Source organism: Capsicum annuum, chromosome 7 (assembly GCF_002878395.1).
Source record: "Capsicum annuum cultivar UCD-10X-F1 chromosome 7, UCD10Xv1.1, whole genome shotgun sequence".
NCBI lineage: Eukaryota > Viridiplantae > Streptophyta > Magnoliopsida > Solanales > Solanaceae > Capsicum > Capsicum annuum.
Window position 1 is genome coordinate 53,584,004 of NC_061117.1, and position 25,280 is coordinate 53,609,283.

Genomic DNA, 25,280 nt, shown 5'->3' on the forward strand with positions numbered 1-25,280 from the left:
TACACTAGTTAGGGAGTTCTATGTAAACTATTAGGCTCCATTGAAAACATATGTAAAGAAGGGGAGAAATCAGCATATCAGCCCTTGTTGGATAGAGTTCTCGTAAGGGGTGTGATGTTGGATCTCTTAGAAATGATAATCAACAAATTTCTTCATGGCCCCGGATTCACTCCTTAGGCCACTTCACCTGCTTTCTATGTTTGGTTGACGCATCATGAGAGTCAACGATCTAGGTTAGTGACCTCATAGTTAAAGAAAAACCTAAATGGTTGACCAACCCTAATGAGAGGGTTTTTAAGGCTTCCCTGACTCAAGAGGAGAAGTTCTGGTGGGGTGTATTGCGTACCTATTTGATGCCTACTGAGGGAGATAATATCCTGGGAGATGATAGATTAATATTGGTCGCAAGTCTTGTGGCTAAACTAAAGTTGAACTTCGGGGATACCATTGCTGAGGATATGAAAATTCCAGTCTCAAGGCCCGACATAGCATATCATTTCCCTTGTCTAATTACAAGGTTATGTAAGGCAGCCCATGTACCTGAGTTTGTAAGGTTAGACGAAGAAGTGCTTGCCAAGAAGACCCACAACCCCATCCAATGTGATGAAAATCAGCTAAGACTGACACTTAACAGAGGAGTAGGGGTTAAAATAGACCCACCATTACAGGTACTAGCTCAACACCTAATGTAGCGGTGCAGGATTGTGAGGCTGCAGCATCGACCTCTTCAACAATAGTAGATTCAGTACCTAGAAATGAAACAAATACTTTAGCTGTTGTGTCTACCAAAGAATTTTCCTTCAACCCTATAAATTTTAGGAGAGTGGCAAAATAAGCCAAGTGGTGCAAGGCTCAGCTATAACTTTTTGCCAACCAATTTGCCTCTGCGGTAGACAAGAGGATTAAGGTAGCACTGGATCCCTTTTAAGCCTTGACCGATCGAATTGATGAATTAGAAAATTATTTTAATACACGGGTAAGAGAAATGTCGGGCTCAAACCTTGCACAATTCAGGGCAGCCCTGGACAAGGTGAAGGCGGATGTTGGAGTATTACAGCAACACCAACTTATGGTGTTGACAGATCCGGCAGTTGATGAGTCTGAGGGTGAAATCCCATTGCTTGATCTCACAGAGGAACCAATGAAGAAAAAGAAAAAGAAGGGTAAGAATAAAGGCAAGGGTAATAGAGAAAGGCCTGACAGTGATAAAGAAAGAAAAGCAGAGAAGAGGGTGAGAAAGAAGGCTAAAAAAGATGAAAGAAAGAAGAAAATGATTGAGTTCTTAGTTGACAATAATAAATGGGAGGCAGTTGTCCGAGTGAGAGACGTAGGTTCCTCAATGAGTAGGCCCTCAACAGCTGCTGGGCCAGATACATCAAAAAGGAGGGAGACTCCCAATGGAGAAAAGACAGTTGAGGATGCAGCAGCAGGGTTAGGGACCCATGATTCCCGTGCTTGATCTACTCCAGGTATACCCTAACCCTTAGTTCAGTTTTTCTTTGATTTTAAGTTGAGGGTGCAGGGTAAGTTGTTGTTGTAAAATTTTGTAGTTGACTAGGAGAAATACAAGTACTTGAGGCAGTTAACACAGTTTTGTTATTTTGTGAACACCTCTCAAGTGGTCTAATTCTTTAACTGTGTGATTTGCATCTAATTGTGACCATTGTTCATCTTTGTATGGTATTAGTTCTAGTAACTTGATAACCATTGCTAAATAATTGCATGAACCGGAAAAGTAGTAACTTGTGATGTACTTGTGTGCCATGTACGAGTGAGATTTTACTTAGTTCCCTTTGTATGTTGGATTCAGAACTTGCCTGGTTAGTCTTACCTAGGTTGAAGGATAGGTGTTAGGAAAGGATCATAGTCCATTTTGATATTAGCCCACTTTTTTGTAAATGAACTTCCCTGTATCTATAATATCCCTTGATCCCTATTTTGAGCCTGAATAGAATATTTCTTTTTATGATACCTATCACCATCCTATTTTTATATCATAATGAACCTATTTTGGCCCTGGTCCTACTTGGACACTGTGCATCTTGACTTAAGCAAATGGCCTAAGTTGAGAGTGTCGATCATAGGGGTGTGTGATGTAAAATGAGTATGAAGAAGAGTAGAGTAAAAGAAAAGAATAAAAAGATGGGTACGGTGGAAAGGAGCAAGAAAAGAAAAGTGGTGGAAAAGAGCAAGAAAAGAAGAAGTGATTGTAGAAAAGAACTACACCCATCCTGAATATGAGTGATCAAGAAAAGAAAAGAGTAGAAAAAGGTAAATGAGTGAGACCCCAAAAGATAGTGTAGTTTCAAGGAAGCTTAGTCACTTTAAATATCATCGAGTATCATACCATCCCTTAGCCTACATTACAAGCCAAAGAGAAGACCTATAGTGATCCTAGTTGACCTGTCTGAAGATCTTGTTAATGAAAATAAGGGCAAGACGATGGTATTCGGCATACATTGACTGGAACTTAATTCTGAGAGTGAGTGTCTTGTGACTGTCTGATATAAGTTCAATGGGACATCTTTGTAGTGAGGGCACACTGGTTACGTTGCTAGTTGCTAACTTTTTTGGATAGTGTAAGCTTGATACATGCATGGTTGTTGTTGCTAAATTGATGCCATATCTTGATTCCTTTGTGTACCATTGTTGTTCTTCAGTAGTATACACAGTTGATTTGGAATTAATTGACCTTGGAGAAGGTAAAGATGGTTTTGAGATAATATAGATGATTGACTACCAAATGTACTTCGTATCCTCTTGGTTTTATTTTAGTTGCTTGAGGACAAGCAATTGTTTTAAATTGAGGGTGATGATGCGTGAACAGATGCTAACACATTTGAGGCTTTTAACTGAGAATAATTGCAAAGTCTTAAGTAACTTTTGTCATTTTTGATTGTTTTATCTTTGATTTTGCAATGGAAGTCAAGAGGCAAGAGGACCAACAATGATGGAAGTAAATGAGTTTAAATCTGAAGCAAATACAAGTGAAGTGCGGCTGATGACATTCCTAATAAGTCGTCAGCACTCTGATAGATTATCAACTTCATCGCCAGCCTTAAACAGAGAATGTGATTCAGTTGGGAGAAGTGACAACGATATGTGATAAGACATTAGCCTTGTGATAAGACGTCAGAGTTGCCGTCAGCCTTAGACAGAACATGGGAGCTGAGGTAGAGAAGTGACGACATTGTCTGTTATGTCTTCATAGTTTTGATAAGCCATCAGGATTTACCATCAGCCTTGAGTAGAAATTGTCAAAAATGAAGAGGAGTTGACGACATCCGTTATAAGTCGCCAGCCTCCTGATAAAGCGTCACGCATGTCGTCACCTAATCCAAGAAGAACACTGAACTCCGTGATTTTGTTTCCATAATTAGGCTGAAGTATTTAAAGCATAGTTTAGGGTTTTCTAAGAAAGATTCGGAACCTATTTTGGAACGCGCGTATTTTTTTATTTTCTCTCTAGTTTCTTGTCTTGAACAAAACAATTAACTTTAAAGAGATTATCATCAATATTTTGGGATTTTTACTTTGATCTAATCTGAGAAACACTCATTGATATTCAGCTTGTTGTAAGTTCATCTTTCAAATTATGAATTCAACTTTTTGTATCGATTATTACATTATGAGTGGCTAAATCCCTTTAACCTGAATTATGGGATCTGTGGGTTAGGTCTTGGTAAGTTGCTAAGTGTTCAAGATTCTAAAGGGAATAGGACTCCTTGATAATTCTAAGGTTTTAATTATTGTCTGTTGGTTACAAACGATAGATAGCATATGTTTTGATTTACTTGAGATAAGAAATCAACTATAGTAGGAAGTGAATTATTGACAGGGACTTGGAAGCTACCAACCTTCCGTTTAATAATTGACGTTGTAACAAGGTTAATTAACCTGAGGTGAAGTCTGGTCAGTGAATATAAACTCCCTAAGTCCGAGAGGCTTAGGTAATTAAATTCTTAAGTAGGTCTGATGGGGAGATACCTCAACTCTAAGAATGTCTGATAGGAAGATACCTCAACCTACGCTGGCTAAGTAGTTCTGTAATGCAGGAATTGCTTCTAAGGTTCAAACCCTCTACTGGCAGGAATTCCCCTATCCCTTGGTTAACTAGATGTTGAATCCTACTCCCAACTGAATAGACATTGATTTGATTTCTAATATGTACTACGTTGGGCTAAACGGTTAAAGAGATTACTATTTAACTGAACTAAACTGAGTTTACTGAGTTCCATTGATTGATGGAATACTAATAGATTCGATTAACTGATAAGAGTTTACTGAGGTCTGAACTGAATACTGAGTTAGACTAAATTACTACTGAATCTACTGAGTTTTGTAACTGACTAAGAGTACTAGTGATCATGACATGACTGGTACTATTCTATGACTGACCATGGCTCTAGGTAATTAGCTGAATTTTGGGGTACAAGTACCCCCAAGACTCGATAGCATAAATTAAGAGACATTGCATAACATGAAACATGTAAATTATGAACTTGATCATCTTCCATACATTGGGGCATTTTGACACACTTACATGATATACCTTGTACTTAAGCTAACTTGACATGATATCATTCACTTAATAGTTTACATGGACACTTTATCAAGCACTTGGTGAGCATAGAATATGCACATAGTATTGAATAACAAGTGAGCATCATAATTCATCTGTAATTTCACAAGTCAAGGGTTTATCACGGATTCATATGAATCTACACACACAATGATCAATTTCACATGAGATATATATATATAATCATGAATTAGGAACTTCATCCAAATAGCAATCATGGATAAACTTTAAATCCAACCATGGAAATCATAAAAACAATTAGTTGAAGTTCAAAGAGATTCTTGGACACCAAGGGTGGAAGGAACCCTTGGATGAACACTTCCAACACCTGTGTAAAAGAAATTCTCAAAGTTTATGGTTGAATCTTGAGTTCTTGATTTAAAATTGGATCTTCTAGGGTTTTGTTCTTGAGAAAATTTGAGAAAGAATGACTATATTTGCTCTATAAGGAGTTTAATTTCGTGTTTTGGGGGCTGAGGTTCAAGGGAAAAAGACCTAAATACCTCCAATAATGTGTTCTTTTAATGACTGAAAACTGGGTTACCAATGCGCAGGTCGACTTAGTGCATCGATGGCATCAACACGATAGCCAATGCATCGCACCATATTCGCATTGGTCCTTTCTACTTGACCATCTTTCTGAGGATGAAAAGTTGTACTAAGATGAACTTGGGTACCAAGACCCTTTTGGAATACTTTCTAGAACTAAGAGGTAAACTGGGTACCTCTATTTGAGAAAATGGACAACGGAACACCATGCAATCTGACCAACTCCCTGATATAGAGTTTGGTGTAATCCTCGGATGAATAGGAGGTATGAATAGGAAGGAAATGAGATGATTTGGTCATCCTGTCTACAATGAACAAAACCGAATCATGCTGATGAGGAGTATAAGGCAAGCCCGTCATAAAGTCCATGTTCACTTCTTCCCATTTCCAGGTGGGATACTAAACTCCTGCATGGACCCACTAGTCTAGTGATGCTCAATCTTATCTTGCTGACATGTTGAACACTTAGCCATAAATTCTGCAATGTGTCTTTTCATCCCACTCCACCAATAGATCTCCCAAAAATTATGGTACATCTTGTGGCCCCTAGATGAATAGAGTAACGTAAACCATGTACTTTTGTAAGAATTTACTACCTTAAGTCATCTACACCTGGCACACAGACGACCCTGACAACACAAAACACTATCTCCCTCTTGGGAGAAAACCTCTACCTTCTGATTTCTGATTGATTTCTTTAACTAGACTAGACTGGGATCCCCATCCAGCTTTTCCTTCAATTCAGAAACTAGGGATGATTTTGAGTAGGATAATGCCTCCAAATCTTTAAGGCAAAAACTAATGTTGCTAACTCAAGATCATAAGTAGGATAGTTCTTCTCATATGGCTTAAGTTGTCTAGAGGCATAGGCTATCACCTTACCTCTCTGCATCAAAACACAACCCAATCTGACTTAGAAAGTGTCACAGTACACAACAAAACCATCTGAACCATCTAGTACGGACAAAACTAGAGTTATGGTGAGCCGAGTCTTCAACTTCTAAAAACTCTTCTCACAAGAATCTCACCACTGGAACTTGACTTTCTTATGAGTCAATCTAGATATAGGGCATTCAATACATAAAAATCCCTCAACAAACCATCGGTAATAGCCAGCCAAACCCAAAAAACTCCTGATATCAGGCGGAGAGATGGTCCTCGGCTAGTTTCTCACTGATTTGGTATTTTAGGGATCAACTCTAATGCCATCACTAAAAATTATATGGCCAAGGAATGCTACTGACCTAAGAAAAAATTCGCAGTTACCAAATATGGCGAATAACTGATAGTTTCTGAGAGTCTGCAATTCTATTCTGAGATGGTTTGCATGATTGTATTCACTATGGGAATAAACAAGAATGTCATCTATGAAGACTTTGATGAATATGTCCAAGTACTTCTTGAACACATGGTTCACCAAGTCTATGAAATTTGATGGGGCATTGGTAAGACTAAAGGACATGACTAAAAATTTAAAGTGATCATACCAAGTTTGGAATACTAATTTTAGGATGTCACTTTCCCTGACTCTGAGCTGATGATAGCCTGATCTGAGGTTTATTTTAGAGAAATAATTGTCACCCTGAAGTTGGCCAACAAGTCATCAATTCTGGGGAGTAGATACTTGTCTTGACCGTAACTTTGTTTAACTGACGGTAATCTATGCACATTCTGAGAGAACCATCTTTCTTACACAGGAATAACACTGGTACGCCCCATGAGGACACACTGGTCCGATGAATCCCTTATCTAAGAAATTTTTTAACTATTCCTTTAATTCTCTAATTTCTACTGGAGCCATTCCGTATGGCAGGATAGAGATCGCCTAAGTATCTGGGAGAAGATCAATACCGAAATCAATTTCCCTTTTGGGAGGAACTCTGGTGAGATCTTTGGGAAACACATCTGGGAATTCACATACTACTAATACTGATTCAAGAGTAAGGGTTTCTGAACTAGAGTCCTGGACTCAAATAAAATGGTAGATATATCCCTTAGATATCATCTTTCTAGCTCGAAGGTAAGAAATAAGTTGACCCTTAAGTGATGAAGTACTACCCTTCCACTCTAGGACGGGTTCATTCGGAAACTAAAACTGGACAACTCTATTTCTGTAGTCGACTGAGGCATAGAAGGAATAAAGCCAATCTATACTGAGAATGACATCAAAATAAGTCATCTCTAATTTGACTAAATTTGCTTAAGTGACTTTCTGAGATATCATAACTGGATAGTTCCTGTATACCCATCGGGCTATGATAGATTTACCCACTGGGGTAAAAACTGAGAAGGGCTCTGCTAGAATTTTGATACTGACTCTAAAATCAACTGCTAAAGATAGAGTAACAAAATTAAAAAAACTCCTGGATCTAGTAAAGTGTAAACATACAAATGGAAAACTTTTAATGTACCAGCGACTAAATCAGGAGAACTTTCATGATCCTGTCGAGAATAAAGAGCATAGAGTCTATTTGGGCGCTGCCTATTGGTGGCACTGAAAGAGGAAACCTATTGATTTGGGCAACCGGACTGAGCTGGGGGCGACTACATCTGAAACACACATCACTGCCAGCTCTACAGACACCCTGGTGGTTTCTGCCGCACTTCTAGAAAAGGGGATTGGGTTGGGCACTGCTAATACTGCCCTGGAGTTAGGGCCTGATAACCTATCTCGGTTGCCATCTTTTAATTTTGGCACTGGGGAACTGGCTGAGAAAGGAGCTGGAATTGAGGATTTCAGGAAAACTGAGAACGATTCCCACCCTCTTACTTAGGATGAGCAAAATTTAAACTACCTATTCTCACCCTCTTATTCTCTCTCTCTTTTACTTTATTCTTATCCTACTCTATCTACTGAGCATGGACTATGAGCCTAGCTATGTCTATCTGCTTAATAAGCATTCTGGTCCTACACTCCTTGACCACACTGCTAGACACTCCTGACATGAACTAACTCAAGTTTATAAACTCCAAAACCTTCATTTCTCTCAACTCTAGAGGGAAAAACCTAACCAAAAAAGCAACTGCAAACTCTTCCCATTCTATAGACCCTGCACCTACAGCCCCCTCTTCCTTCTACTGTTTGAACCATGAGTGAGACACATCCTGTAACTGATATGCGGCCAACTCAGAGATCTCAACACCAGTCACCCCTATGATATTTGTAACCTTCTGGACCTAATCAAGAAATTTCTTAGGGTCCTCATCTGACTTAGTCCCAATAAACAATGGACAGTTTATTCGGGTGAAGTCCCGAATCTTGAAAGTAGCAGTATTGGCCACTGGGTTGGATGGAACCATAGCTGGACATTCATTCTGGGCTGCCACAGAATGAGCTAGGATGGTGAAGGCTTCTCTGAACTCCGCATGAGAGACATGCTCGCCCAAAGGATCTAGATGGATGGGCTGAGAGGCTGACTGATCTCCCATTCCTCTTCCCTGAGTCCTCATTGGAGGCATATTCTGTAAATGGAAGAGAAACTAGGATTAGAAAGAGAGTGCAACTGGAGCTCATGCTCACTCGGACGACATGAATACTGAAAAAAGGGAAACTTTTCCTAAAACATCTCGTAGCCTCTTGTCCATAAGTATGGTGCACAACACACCCATGCACAAGACTCTACTAGAAGTGACTTTCAGACTTCCTAGGACTCTTTTGAACCTTAGAATCTGATACCAAGTTTGTAATGCCCCGAGTCTGTACCTCAGATGCTACATGATGCTCATATTCCCAAAGGACCACAAGCTAACCCATAATTGGTACCTACTGTAATAACTGAGTAATAAATACTGTAATTATGGATAAATAGGCAGAACCATATGACATAAGGTTCAAATCTTTAAATAAATCTGAATATGGTGTCAAAATACCAAAATTGAATATAAGTACTGAAAAACTGAACAACTATTTAAGCATACTCTAGTCTAAAAAAGCCTTTGACTTTCTGAACTGTGGAGTTGATGGGACAAGCCCCCAACTAGCTCTAGCTACTGAAGAAAATTGAATTACTATAAATAATAAGCATGTCCTTGAAATATGAGGACTCACCACTACTCTAAAAGCAAATAATCTAAACTACTAAGGGTGCTCTAGGGCCCGTGTGTCTGAACCTATGATATAAAACATCATAGTGCAAAGAAAAGCATGTGTCAGTACTTTGAATGTACTGATATGCTCAGTGAGGTAGGATGATATGCATGGGTTTATATACATGTATAGTAATAACTAAATAACATGAGTATGACTGAGTAAGAGTACATACATGAATACATAAACTGTAACTGAGATCTTCCTAATACTGACTAGTAAATCAAAATACTGATAACCGATATCTGGGTTTATGAATACTATATTATAGATTATCTGAATAACTATATATGATAGTTTTGAGTACAGTAGAAGGATACTGAGTTCCGTACTGAGCTGAGTGACCATGTCTTATAGTCCTGAATCTGTAGAACTGAACTGACTTCCATTCTGAGGCTAAGACTAGAACTAAGATTGTGGGAGGTAATCATATAACCGATATACCCCTTCCCAACCTGTAACCCTAGTTGGAAGAGTGTTAATACCATGCCATGGGTAAGGAAAAGCTATGAGTTAACCCTCTCTAATAGGAAGCTCGTTCTTCAACCCTCATTGGTAGGATAACTCGGATGAGGAGTATCACCCCTCATAATGTCTAGAAGAAAGATACCTTAAACTATGCTGTCTACATAGTTCTGTAACATTGGGATTGCTTCTAAGGGTCAAACCCTCTACTAATAGGAATGCCCTCATCCTTGGGTTAACTCGGTGTTGAATCCTACTCCCAACTAAATCGACATTGAACTGATTACTAATCTATACTAGGTTGGACTGAAAGGTTAATGATATTACTGTTTAACTGAACTAGACTGAGTTCACTGAGTTCCGTTGACTGACGAAATACTACCACATTTTATTAACTGATAGAGTTTACTGAGGTCTGAACTGAATATTGAGTTAGACTGAACTACTACTGAATCTACTGAGCTTTCCTGAGTTTTGTGACTGACTGAGAGTACTACTTATTGTGATGTGACTGGTACTGTTCTATGACTGACCGTGGCTCTAGTTAATTAGCTAAATTGTCAAGTACAAGTACCCCCAAGACTCGATAGCATAAATTAAGAGACATGGCATAACATGAAACATGTAAACTATGAACTTGGTCATCATTCATACATTGGGGCATTTTGACAAACACTTGCATGATATAACTTGTACTTAAGCTAACTTGACATGATTTCATTCTCTTAATAGTTCACATGGACACTTTATCAAGCACTTGGTGAGCATAGCATTGAACAACAAGTGAGCATCATAATTCATCTCTAATTTCACAAGTCAAGACTTTATCATGGATTCACATGAATCTACACACACAATGATCAATTTCACATGAGATATATATATATATATATATAATCATGAATTAGGAACTTCATCCAAATAGCAATCATGGATAAACTTTAAATCCAACCATGGAAATCATAAAATCAATTACTTGAAGTTCAAAGAGATTCTTGGGCTCCAAGGGTGGAAGGAACCCTTTGATGAACACTTCACATACCTATGTTGAAGAATTTCTGAAAGTTTATGGTTGAATCTTGAATTCTTGATTTGAAATTAGATCTTCTAGGGTTTTGTTCGTGAGTAAATTTGAGAAAGAATGACTATATTTGCTCTATAGGGAGTTTAATTTCATGTTTTAGGGGCTGAGGGTCAAGGGAAAAAGACCTAAATACCCCTAAGAACACGGTCTTTTAATGACTAAAAACTAGATTACCGATGCATAGGTCGGCGTGGAGCATCGATGGCATCAACACGATAGCCATCGCATCGTGCCATGTTTTTGTTGATTCACTGGAATTGGATGCTGGTAGCTGGGAAAACTAGTAATCAACCCGATAGTCGATGCAGCGTACCAAGATCGCATTGATCCACTATTTTGGGATTCCAATGGAGCTTCAAACGAAGTCCAAAAATCCAAAACTTGTCCGAAAATATCTACGGATATTCCTGATCATGAATCAACCTAAACATCAACATTTAATGGATGTAAAGGTCGTAAAATAAGATTGCCAACCTTCGTAGGCTAAAATGAAACTAAGTTTGAGTACTTGGCTAAAATATTCTAAGGCTGGGACCCCTTGATAAGCCTAAAGGACTGAATTAAGCTTAGGATTTTTCAGGGTTTTACATTCGTCCTCGAATGAAGATAGATATTCAGACTAAAATAATATAGTTACTATCTTGAAACTGAATTTCTAAACTTTATCATGTCTCATAATGAAATCACCCCTTGAAAGGGTACTAACTCAATTTATATATATATATATATATGGAACATGAACACATGCATAAGAATCGTAGGCATAAGGTAAACATGGCATGTCTTTTAAAGAAGAATACAGCTAAGCTGAAATGATAAAACTTCTATCATGAAATTGATTTATGAACAGACTTAATTGACTATAAGGAGCTGACTCATGCTGAGATCTTAGAACTCAATTTAAACATTAATGATACGATCATATATATAAAACTATGAAGTGATAACTGATGTGATAAAATATCCAAGAGTTACTAAGAAAGGAAATATAAGTTTCCTTAAAATCTCGTTATCAGAACTTCTAATAACAATTAAGGTAAAGAATTTTGGGCATGATCTGAGCGTGGGATTCGAATAAGAAATTACAACATTGACACAACTCCATAATGTATGATATATACATATAGAAGAAAAGCTAGAATAGGATTACTATGCTTTAGGCGATGCAATTGCTAACTTTCAAGCTTAGCCACGCTTCTCAAATACTGTCTCAACTATACTTATCCTCTTGAATACTACACTTCATTTGATGCAAATAATAATTCTCACATGAGTATAGATGACTATCCCAACCAAATTCTGAGTTAAACTATATACTCTCACTATGTTTAAGTCTACCTCAAAATTAGAAGGTGCTACACATAACACCATAATCTTGTTAAAAATATATGATTCAATAATCTATGTCCTTTCAGAGCTCTCATCCTAAGCATAGCACGCCTTACCACTTTAATGACTAACTCTGAAATCTTACTATGAATTCATTAGCACATACTAAATTTATCCACTTATATACCAACATGACATTCAAGCCTATCATTATAACCACATATAAAATTCTAGGAAACCAACCCACCTTGGAATTTTCCCATATTATCTAATACCTCATCAAAATCGATAGCATGAATTATCCCCAAGAAGACGCACTTAGGATTCTCAACTAATTATGACATATCCTAAAGCTTTGCCTCAACCATTCTTCAAACTTATAGCCTTAGATAAAACAAGCATACAAAAATCTTCCCTAGTGAGGAACATCTACTCTCTCACTCTCTCATCTAAACCACTATCCATTTTTATCATTACTATCTTGACATAAAAAAAAGGTCATTGAAGGGCTAGAACATGTTGACATAGAGCATGAACGAATACTACACATAACTTTGAAACTTAACTGAGGCTTGGGGAATAGAGTATCAAAGGCATGGATTTATTACAGAGATCTAAAATGATTACATACATGACATAATGTAAAATTTCACTTGTCATTAAGGGTGTACCATGAGTTCAGAGAACTGAAGAACTGAGCATACTCTAAAATGTGGCTTCATACATATCATAAGCTACTCAATATAAGGTTGGATTTCCTAGATTTATGATAGGTGACTCGAATCATAGAGTAAAGTTTTTACTTTTTTATTAGGAGATGAGAATGGACCTGAATATGCATAAAGTGTATAACCATTAGTTACAGGCGTGGATATATCATGCAACACATAGATAAGGTGCCATAGGAATTGAAATTCAAGATAAAGAATATGCTAGATCAAGAATAGATCACTATCTCATCACAGCTCTTATTGAGATACATCACAATCTAATTCTCAAACCTTGATTTGGTTCTTTACCCTATAATCTCTCCCTTAGATTAAAGCCATCATTCTAAGCTTATAGTTCTATTCCATATTCTCAAGACTAAGCCATAATTTCTTCAGTCTAATGGCCTACACATAAATTCTCAAACTCACCCGAATAAACTATATCTGGACAATACTAACTTCATTCTTGGACACTCCCTTAATATATACTATCCTTAACTTTTTCTAGCTTCAATAATCATCATCATATACTTACACTCTTCTCCACCAACATACCTGTCTATCTAAACACGTAATCTACTCTTTCTTTATAGATTACTAATAGCACACCTCTAAACTTATATTTTCCCCTAAACCATGAGAATTAAAATTATACTAAAACACTTAACATCCTCAACCTATAACTCCCAACTTAGCTTTTAAGAACACTATATACTTTATCAATAGACTTCTTCACACTTGGCAACTCATGGGTACTGTCTAAGCACACACGACACTTTTAAAACCTGGAAAATAATGTAGCACCATATCACCTTAGGTACACCTCTACATCATATCTACACCATCATACTTAATTGCGAAATAAATGAACTTAAATTCTTGCATAAATCATTCCAAGCCTACTAGCTCACTTTTCATATAACTAAGATTACTATCCCAAGAAATCATTATTTCCACCTTGATGATCATTCGCTATTCAAGCTTAGATTCTAGTACTAGACATAATTAACTATAACCCCACACACCATTCTTGCTTGGAAAAATATCAAGAAAAACTAGTCTACTAAAACCTCATAATAATAATATTTGATCATAATCTTATGGTCTATCTTACTATAATCCATTGGCATATCCTCCTTTCACATATCACTACTACTTATCCATCCATATATCTAAATTATACTCCTATATCTACAAGCATTAACCAATTTCTCTTTCACAGTCGTAAGTAGAAACCACATTAACAATCCTTAATAATATAATAGTTTCGTTAATCACCTATACTTTTCTAACAAAATGGAATACCCTTAAGAACTCTTTTCCTACTTTAATCATACCACAATGCACCTTAACTAAGAACTATTTCTATACCTTCCACTGCGAAACCTACACCACATTCACTACTCTTAGTTAACACACAAGGACATATCACCTCAATCCTACTTAATAGAAGACATAGATCTGTTAGTTTACCCTCAACCAAATGCTAACCCCACCTTTTCCTGTTACTCCACTTCTAAATCTATAATCCTTACTCTGAGGTCATTCCATTACTTATGAATCATAACACTCTAAGTTACTTTATCCCATAATAAAATCTCTACAAAATAATCTAGGTACACCTTCTTCTCTCATGAGAGGAATCTGTAATGAAGTGTTAGCAAGAAATCTGAGTACATATCAAATTTATCTTAACTGAATAAATCAAATAGATGAGTGCATAAGCTTTTAAATTGAAGGACTTAAAACATACTAATGGGATCCTTTCAGTCCCTTTATGTGATTTGAAAAATGTCTGATAGTCAATCTTAGAGCATTATATCGGGGGAATTTGAGATTTACTACTCATGTTATCTCAAGAATAAGTCATAAATGGAGAATTATAGAGTAACACAAGAATCGATAGAAGTTTCTAAGAGAACAACTTTACGGTATGATCTAGAGTAGAAAGAATAGAAATATTTCTTAAATTCCCAATAGCCTCCCGAAGAAAAGAAAAGTACAGACGTCTTTGTATTGTTCTGCAATACTACTAGACACGACTTTATAGAAACTCTAGAACACTTAAAATCTATGCTCTGATACTAAGTTTGTAACGCCCTGAGACTACCCGTTGGATGTCACATGGTGCTTAGAATTACAAGTGATCATAAGTTAACCCATTATACTGGCATAATTCATGAGCAACTGAATAAACCCATTATACTGGCATAATTCATGAGCAACTGAATAAATACAAAAAAATTGGAAATAATAAGCAGAAGAGATGTCTTTAGCTGAACAACTTCAATACAAAACTGTTCAAAATATTTACAACACTAGTCATGCGAAGAATACTAAAACTGAATAATTAAACTTTAACTAACTATCTTTGAAGCCTCTACTAATACTAACTATAGGTAGCCAGGGTATGACCCCAGTTATCCCTCATTAATAAAACTGAATAAAATATTAATTTATGAATATACAAATTGACTGGATTCCTCGAATAAGAAGATCTCATCATGTGCTAGCTGGAAGCTGGAAAATGCCTAACAATAGTAGTATGGGGTACAACTGGTACCTACATTATGAAATAATGTTGCCATATAGACGTCTATGCGGTCAATACATTTGGAATGTATTGAATAAGTGGGATTGAATACAATAAGTAAAATTAAATTAATGCAAAATCTTAAATCATGCATGCTAAGTGCAAGTAGACTCACCAAGAGACTAAAATAAACTGAAAGATGAAATATCATAAAACATGAATAATAAACATAATCTGATAAGTTGGGTGAGTTACTACACTTAATTTCTAAAAACTGTCTTTTCTGTAGGAGATTCTCATAACCGACATAAATCATGTGAGCTAGCATAGAGTTCAACGTCTGACCCACCTTGAGGAGGGTTGTTCTATCCATGTTATCAAAATAGAACCTGAACTGAATTGGAGTAATTACTAAACTGAGCCCATATTGGGCTAGGGAAATACTTTCTGGTGTATCCCGTAAACCTGCGTGGTCACGTAGTTTTTGATATATAAAATGCACTGAACCCACACATCCCTCTCAATGCTAAATACTACTCCCAAAATATATATACTTTATGCTCATAGTGATAAAATTCAACCTAAAATAAGCATATGGGTTTATAAGTCTGAAAACCAATTATGCTTCTATTAATAACTCATACTCAAGAATAACTGTGTGAATATCATATTATGCCTGTGATCATAAGATCCAAACTAAAATCTAAATCATATTATGGTAATTTGAAATAGTAAATCTAAACTTCTTGCAAATTGGCAATTTTGTTATTTGTAAACTGACTAAATCAGGTTGAAATCATATATATCTACTATATCATAGAAATTCATGTCAAAATACTAAAATTCATTGCACAATAACAATCATATAAGTGAAAACATGAGAAAAGGTAAATTTTTGTGCTAACTGAACTTTAAATCACGTAGTAATGTCATAATTTCAAAAATATAGAAATTAGGTATGAACCCTAATTGAAATCTCATAAATTTAAATGCAAAAATCAAAGATTTTGGACACAAGGATGAAAAGTTATCCTTTTTCAAAACCCACTTACCTGAATTTAAGGAATATCTTGAAGGAAGATTTAATTGGACCCTTAGGAGTTGAACTTTTGAAAGAAATGTTACTCCTCTTTTCTTGAGAATGGAGAGATAATGAGCTTTGAAAACTGACTAAGAATGGGCAAATAACACTTATTTGTTTATTTAAGTCATGGAAGAGGATTTTTAGGTGGGTAAAATACAAAATTTCCCCTAAGGGAACTTTAAGAAAATTGCAGAAATTTTTAATCAACAACTAGGTTGACGACCGATCATTTTGGTGACAACTCGTCACCCTAGTCGTCAATATCAAGCTGAATTTTTCCATTTACTGGTTAAGTTTGATGACTTGAGTTGACGGCTCATCACCAAGTTGACGGCTCATCAACTTAGTCGTCACCTAGTTTACAGCTCACAACTTATTTTTCACCTTCTAACAGACAGAAACTCCCATGTAAAATGAGCATAACTTTCTATTCCTGTATTGGAGTAAGGTGAAATATGATGCGCTGGAAAGAAGACTCAAAGATCATTCATCTGATATATATTAGGTTACCGTACTCATTATATTCTAGTAGTTACACTTATTTAAAGTTGACCCTTATAGAATCCAATATTAAAACGCAATCGATACAAATAGTTTCAACTCAACTTTGCTCTAAGTACTTTCAATGAGCCTAATCGCATAAAAAACACTTTACCCAAAAGGTGAATAGTCGTGAAACTTATCTATCATTTGAAATAATAGCTTTGGGGATTTTAAACATATGACGAATAGTTGAAAACTTATCTAGGAGCTTGTGGGGTATAACATATCTCAAATCAAACTATCTTTGTATGATAATCTACGGTAGCATAGCAATGCAAGGAGATAACTAATGCATGCCTATCAGTACATCAAATCCAATCATATCATGTACAATTAAGTCAGTAAGAGTTTCCCAACCTTCTACTATAATCAAGAAATCATGATACATATACTCAACTAATAAAGAATATCCCACAACAGTAGCAATAAGAAGAAAACAATTTAACATCTCTGATTGTCTATCAAATCTCACAATAAAGTACAAGGACACATAAGTGTGAGTAGAACCCAGATCAATCAAAGAATATGCATCAAATAAACAGACGAAATGAATACCTTTAACCACCGCATTCGAGGCCTAAACATCCTGCTTAGTAAGTGCAAATACTCTTGACTGGCATCTACCAACACTTTTTTATGTTTGATTTCCAAAAACCCTATCTCTATTGCCTCTACCTCTATTTCCAGTACCTATAGTGTTATGAGTAGCCTGAATAGGTGTGGATAACTAACCAAAAAATTGACCAATGTTTCTTGGAGATTACATATAATTCCTGATGTGATGACCCGATTGACCACACAAAATGAACTCTCTAATTAAAAAATGACACTAACCTATATATGATTTGCCACAAGTCTGGAAAGATAGAGTAGTGGGATAAGTTTGTCCAGAACTATGATATTTATGAGATGTTGAAGACCCCTGATACCTAATCAATAAGGTGGTTTGTATGCAGACTGTGAAACTAAATCTATTCCTGACTGATGACCCTACTATTTTCCTTGATTTCCTGCTCTAAAATTTGCACTAAATTCACCACTAAAACATCCCCCTATCTTAGCCTTTTTACAAACATCATAAACTGCACGCTCTGCATGACCTTTGTCCTTAATTTTTCTAGAAAGATCTGTTATCTCCTAATAGGTCAAGACTTTTATTTGTGGGGCTACTACATTATAGAGATGAGCAACCAACCCATTAACAAACCTCTGGACTTGAGTTACTTCTGTGGACACTAAGTACGAAGCATATCTAGCCAACTTACAAAAATTGGTATTATAAGTTAACATGTCCATATCTAGGGTCTGGACTAGTTTTTCAAATAGATTTGTATATTTCTGCTTTGAACTGACAAAAAGAAAGTTATTCATGAAAAAATTAGGGAACTTAGCCCCTGCCAGTGGTGTTGTTGCAGTAGGCCTTTCTAGAAATAATGTATCATACCAAGTGTTAGTCATGTCCTCCAATTTTTATGATGCAAACTCTATTTCCCTCTCACTAGAACATCATAGTGAACGTAGTGCCTTGAATGTACCATCCAAAAAAGCTTTGAGCATCAACTAAACTATCAAACCTATGAATTTTTGTGATTTTAACTTCAGAAACTCCTGTAAGGATACCTCTTTGTTTCCAAAATTTTAAGTCTATACTGGTACCTGTAACTATGGCTTTGGCTATGTAGAATTATACTTAATAACCCTTTCCTGTCTCTTCAATCGATCAGTTAAGCCCTCAATGACCTTTTACATAGAAGAAAGCGTCTTAGTTGTATTGCCCTGATGTGATGGTGGAGGTGGACTAGCATTCATTACAAGAGTGGGCTCTCTTTAAATTCTCAAAGTAGTGTAATTCCCTGAGGTATCATCATGACCCCTACCTCGCCTCTTTCTATAAGCTCTACCTCTTTCTCTATCATTAGTTTCTCGAGTGCAAACTATCTAATTAACAAAACAAATAGGTTAAATTCATTTAATTAGTCCTAACTGTCCCTTGTATAAAGAAGAATGAGAAAGAAGACATAAAAGATCCTATCATGCTCTTATAGAACCATGATTATAGAAATGGCCGACAACATAACCATAATTGATATTCTACTACTAACATGTACTCCATTAGTCACAGGAATAAATTAGCTCTGATACCAAATTTGTCAAGCGGTAAGGAGGCTGAGACTCTAAAACAATCCTCATCAATAATCAACAAAAAATTAGGCAGAGCTTCCCCTATTTGGGGCCTATCAAGAAAATTTGTCTGTCTCAAATCAACTAGACAACAAACTAGCATCACTAAAACATCCACCAATATCATCAACAACCCATTCGCCATAAAATAACAATACAAAATTCATCTCCAACCACTACAAGAAAAATACTTATTACATGGGAATTTTCATAGGGATAATGTGGTAAAATCCCCATGTAATTTGATTACCTGCGGATTTTCTTACCAATTAGAATCCAAAGGAAATGCCTTTGTAGGTAATTATTACCTGCGGATTTATAAAATCTCAAGGTAATTTAGCTGCGAAAATAAATTCCTAGGTAATTTAGTTGCGAAAATAAATCCGCAGGTACATTATTTGCGGATTTATTTGCATTAACTATCCAAATTTTGTATGAATTTTTTGTGAAAATTTCATAAAAAGGTATTTTACCTGTAGATTTTCATGAAAAATTTCATAAATCATTCCCCACAAAGATTCCCAAGTAAATTCAAAGAAAATTAGTGGTGAAAATTCCTAATTAACAAAAAAAAAAAAATTCTTGCGGATATTTATGAAACTATTTCACAAGAAAATTTGTATGAAATGCCCCAAGTAAATCCGCAAGAACAAATTTTCTAAAAAAAAAATCATGAATATTTAGTATGTACATCCCCATGGAAATTATCAAATAATAATTCACACGTAAATTACTAGAAACATTTCACAATTAGTCAAAAATCTATTTAAAACCTCCAATAATTCTAAAAAAAAACATCATTCAATACAAGTCTAATATAAACCATTACAGCTAACAAAAAACCATAATTCATAACATCCACATCAATAATGTAAGATTCTTAAATGGTCCAAAACAAAATATTTCAAACTCGAATCCTCAACAAAACAAAACTATCAACCATCTAGATCAGAATCACTTTGATCCACGTTATCATGATTAGAATTACTTTCATTCATGTCGTTAAAGTCATCATCACTTTCATCCTCATAAGCTTGGTTGTCTTTTTGAGATGGGCGTTCATCATTTGAACATGATTTCTTGTATACATGTTTCATCAACAAGTCCAATTCCTTTCTCATCCTCCTTCCACAATTGATGCACTTAGAGAAAGTAATATTTTTTGTTCCTTTCTTTCAAACTCATTCTGCAAAAGAATATGTTAATTCAAGCCATAAAAAGTGATACAAATACATTAATCACATAAATTATATGACATTATAGTATCAAATAAAATCATAACAATCAACAAATATAAATATGTATATATTAGCATATAAAGCATGATAAACTCAAAGTTGATTTTTCAGATTATTGTGACTATTGTTATGACTTGTTATATTAAGATAAGGGACTATACTTAACCATTTTCAGGTCAAAAGTTCGCAATTTCAAGTAACTACACTTAACCATTTTCAAGTCACAAGTTTGCAATTTCAAGTAACTAAACTTAATAGTTTTCAAATAAATTATCCACATTTCAAGTCACTACAATCAAACCATTTTCAAATATCTAATTGATATTTCAAATCACTAAACCATTTTCAAGTAACTACATTTAACCATTTTCAAGTCACTAGTACACATTTCAAGTCACCACACTTGACCATTTTCAAGTCACTACACTTAACCATTTTCAAGTCACTAGTACACATTTCAAATCACTACACTTAATTATTAAAGTCACTTGTATACATTTCAAGACACTACATTTAATTATTTTCAAGTCACAAGTTCATAATTTCAAGTAACTTAGTTCACATTTCAAGTGACTACACGTAACTATTTTCTAGTCAAAAGTAAACATTTCAAGTCACTACACTTAACCATTTTATAATCACAAGTATACATTTCAAGTAACTACACTTAATCATTTTCAAGTCACAAGTTCACAATTTCAAATGAATACACTTAACCATTTTAAAGTCACTAGTATACTTTTCAAGCCATTACACTTAACCATTTTAAAGTCATAAGTAGAAACTTCAAGTAACTACAATTAATCATTATCAAGTCACAAGTTCACAATTTTAAATGACTACACGTAACCATTTTAAAGTAACTACTTCACATTTCAAGTAACTAAACTTAACCATTTTCAAGTCACAACTCATAAGTGGAATACTATTTAAAATGTACATAAAGATATCAATATACAAAAATAAACAAATCCATGGTATTATTAATTAATTTATTAGAATTTATTGGTTGGAAAAGTTCAAGATTCTCTAATGAGGTAGAAAATATCTTAATCTCAAATTTTGTAACTTATATTCTAGCTTCTACTATACAATAACATGGTAAATTAAATAACAAACAATTTACTACTTTGGTGGATAAATACATAGGTGAACTTTGTTCAATGGCCACCAAACAATTAGCTTATGTTCAATCATACAACGCGTGGAAATTCATATGATGTGTTTTTGAGTTTCAAAAGTGAAGACACTGGCAAAAATTTCACGAATCACCTCTCCATAGCTTTAAATCTGGCCAGATTTCACACGTTTGAAGGTGGTGATAATAAAGAATCAAGAAGAGAAGAAGACATTAATTTAGAGTTACGTAATAAAGCAACTCAAGAATCAAAGATACGTATCATTGTATTCTCATAAACTTATGCATCTTCCAGTTGGTGCTTGGATCAACTTGTTGTAATTCTCGAACACAAAATGAAGTTTGCATGCATGATATTGCCTATTTTCTATCATGTTGATCCTTCCAATCTAAGGAAGCACAAGGGAAGTTTTGGAGAAGCATTAGATAAACATGAAGAAAAATTCAAGTGTGAAATACATGGAAGCAATGAAAAAGAGAGGGAGGACAAGTTAAAGAAATAGAAGGATGCACTTAGCCAAGCTGTTGATTTGGCAGGAATGGTCCTTGAAAATCAGTAAGTTATCTTTATTCATGTACCTCAGTGTAAGAAATTTTTACACTAATAGGGTCATCTTTATTTGTTATAGTAGGTAGCCCATCTTCTTTTCAAGATTACAAATCTCAAATCTTAAGAAGACTTACATGTAGATATCCTTTCCGTGATCACTTGATAGTGTAAAAAAACTATATTAACCATGTTTGTAACTTCTCAAGAAAACTTAATAGTTATAACCAAATGTGATTGGAGGGCGATTTAACAGTTATAACTATCAAACTCTTTGTTAGGATTATATGTTTGATTTGTTATAATATTTATATGAATATTTCAGGCGTGAATCCATTTTCTTCAAGAAGATTATTAAAGTTACCAACACAGGACTAAGTCGTCCAGCCTTATACATTGCTTCTTGTTCAATTGGAATACATCGCCGAGCCAGGCCCAATAATTCTTGGGTTCAAGATGGATCTAATGATAGTATTAGAATACTTTTAGTTTGTGGCATTGGTGGAATTGGAAAGACAACGCTTACCAAATTTGTTTATAATTTGAACCTTGGATATTTTGAAATTAGTTGCTTCTTAGCAAACATTAGAGAAACTTTCAAACTCCCTAATGGTCTCGTGACTTTGCAAAAGCAACTTCTTTCTACCTTTCTAAAGAATGAAAAAGTAGAAATATCAAGTGTTGATAAAGGAATCATCAAGATAAGAAATGTTTTATGTTTTAGAAAAGTTCTTGCTCTTGATGATGTTGATGAGACTGATTTTGTTGAAGTAATATTTGACATGAAGGATGGGTTTGACTATGGAAGTAAAATAATTGTAACAACTAGGCACAAGAGCTTATTAAGACCTCAATTAGGCCATGAGGTTCATGAAGTTGAAATTTTGTTCACAATTGAAGAAAATGAGCTCTTCAATTTTCATGTATTTGGTGAAAAAAATCCAATTAGTGAAGATTATAATTACAAAGAGTATTCAGAGAAAGTGATTGAATGGTGTAGAGGACTTTCATTAGGTCTTCAAGTTATCGGTTCTTTGTTGGCTGGAAAATCTAAGGATGTATGGAGAAGTGCAATAGAAAAGTTGAGAGAAATTCCCACTAATAAAATTGTTTACAAATTGAGATTGAGTTATGAATTGTTGGAAGATGATCATGATCAAAATTTATTACTTTATCTTTGTTGTTTCTTTGAAGGAATGAAAAAGGATTTTGTAGTTAGGATATTAGATAAATGTAACTTTTACACACTTGTGGGAATTCAAAATCTCATTGATAGAAGTTTAGTGACAATTGAATATGTTAATGAGATAACAATGCATCAATTAGTAAGGGATATGGGAAGAGACATTGTTCGTTGAGAAGCACTTGTGGATCCTGGAAAACGTAGTAGGCTTTGGCACTACACAAATTCTTACAATGTCCTAAGAGGAAAAATAGTAAGCAACTAGTTCATCATATTCTTGTTTGAATATTTTTTTCACCATTTCTTTTTTATGCATACAATGAGACCTCTCTAAAACAGTCGTCCTTTATAATAATATTTCACTATAATATCCAAGTTCTTTATTTCAGAATTGATTTTTCCTGTTATGCTATATTATATGTTTTAATAACAACATTTCGCTATAGCAACCAAAAGATACTAGAACATCAAACAACATTGGTACAGAGAGGTCTCATTATAGATAGTAGAACAACTCGTCCGTGAAAATTGTCTTTTTAAGGCAATAAAAACAATGGGCGCTAAAAGTCAATTAAATAATTCAAAGCAATAATCGTTATTGTATAAAATTGGTTATTTCTTCAAGCTTACAATGGAAGAATTTTGATTTCTTCAAGTTTTGGCATACGAATCTACTAATCTAAGGTCTTCTTCTTCCCGATTCTTTGATTTTGATCTTCAAATTGTAATATTTTAAATTTATTTTCTCTGTTTATTTGTGTTTTTTCCTCCGATTCTAGGGATTTTGTTTCTTATATTTGTATTTAGCTGAGATTAGTTTATATTGTCTTGGTATATTGATGGATTTTGATTGCTGAAAAGCTTCAAACAACTAAAAAATGTTAAGTTTAAAAGTTACAAATTCTTCAAGTATTTAAATTCAAAAGTATATGAAGTAAAACAGTACAAATGTTTTAGGATTAATTGGACTAACTGAAGTGAAAACTATTCGTCTTATCTACCTGTTCAGGCTCCTGTTAAAAGCTCAGTGCACTTTCATTCGATGTGTTCCAGTTGTACTCGAACGGATCCATAGCATTCTGCATTTTACTCGTCTGACAAATTTTCCTAAAAGCTTCTTGAGAATAATTGCCAGAAATAGAACAAGAAAAATGTCATCGTCAGCATTGTCAATTTCTGCAGCTAAAGCTCAGTTAAAGGAGACTTTTAGCTCCAGTTTCTTTTTCTAACACATTAGGAAATGAATTAAAAGAGGCATACATATGATAAAGAACTGCACGTAGTACTGGACAAGAAAACAAGCATTGATTTTTTTCAAGAACTATAATTCATGGCTTTTTTTTATTATCAGTACCTTAGAAAAAACGTGGTGCGTAGCGGCTGGAACCAAGGTTTGCTGGCGATGAATTTTTTGATGAGCAGCAGCCAAAGGTGCTAGTCGTTGGGCTCCCATCAATGGCTGGTGCTGTTACGCCATTAGTTGGACGGAGCAGCGGCAGGCGATGATAGCTGGGAGGCGACGGTGGCTGTTGGTTTGAAGAGAGAGAAAGGAGAGAAAAATGGAGGTGGGCGACTGGTATTGATAAAAAAAATGGAGTTAGGGTTTATTATTTTGTTTAAAAAGAGAGGTAATGATGATGGGATCTTATTCGTTGGATCAATTTTGATCCACGGCTAAGATTGAAAGAATTTAAAATATAGTCTAAAATTAAAGCTTAATTTGGAGATCAAAATTAATATCAATTTAACTAAAATTGATATTAATTGGTACAAAAAATGGCTAAAAATGAAAGGCATGAAGAAATTAAATAAAATTAATTGTCATTTTAATAAATAATAATAATAATAATAATAATAATAATAATAATAATAATAATAATAAGACCATATGTTTGCACTATTACGAGTGTGAATAACAAATAACTTAATAAATATTAACAAATTGCGTAAAAAATATTACATTTAAATTGATAAATTGTAAAAAATGATAATGATAATAAAAGTAATAAAATACTTTGTATATTTTT

General features: G+C 34.8%; 1 protein-coding gene across 1 annotated transcript; it reads left to right on the plus strand.

The window, feature by feature from the left end:
• Positions 1-985: 985 nt before the first annotated feature.
• On the plus strand, positions 986-24,759 carry LOC124885723 (disease resistance protein RUN1-like). Its single transcript, XM_047393977.1, has 3 exons — positions 986-1,431; positions 22,396-23,419; positions 24,631-24,759. Exons 1-3 carry the CDS (start codon positions 986-988, stop codon positions 24,757-24,759), a joined length of 1,599 nt encoding a protein of 532 aa, XP_047249933.1.
• The last annotated feature ends 521 nt before the right edge of the window (positions 24,760-25,280 follow it).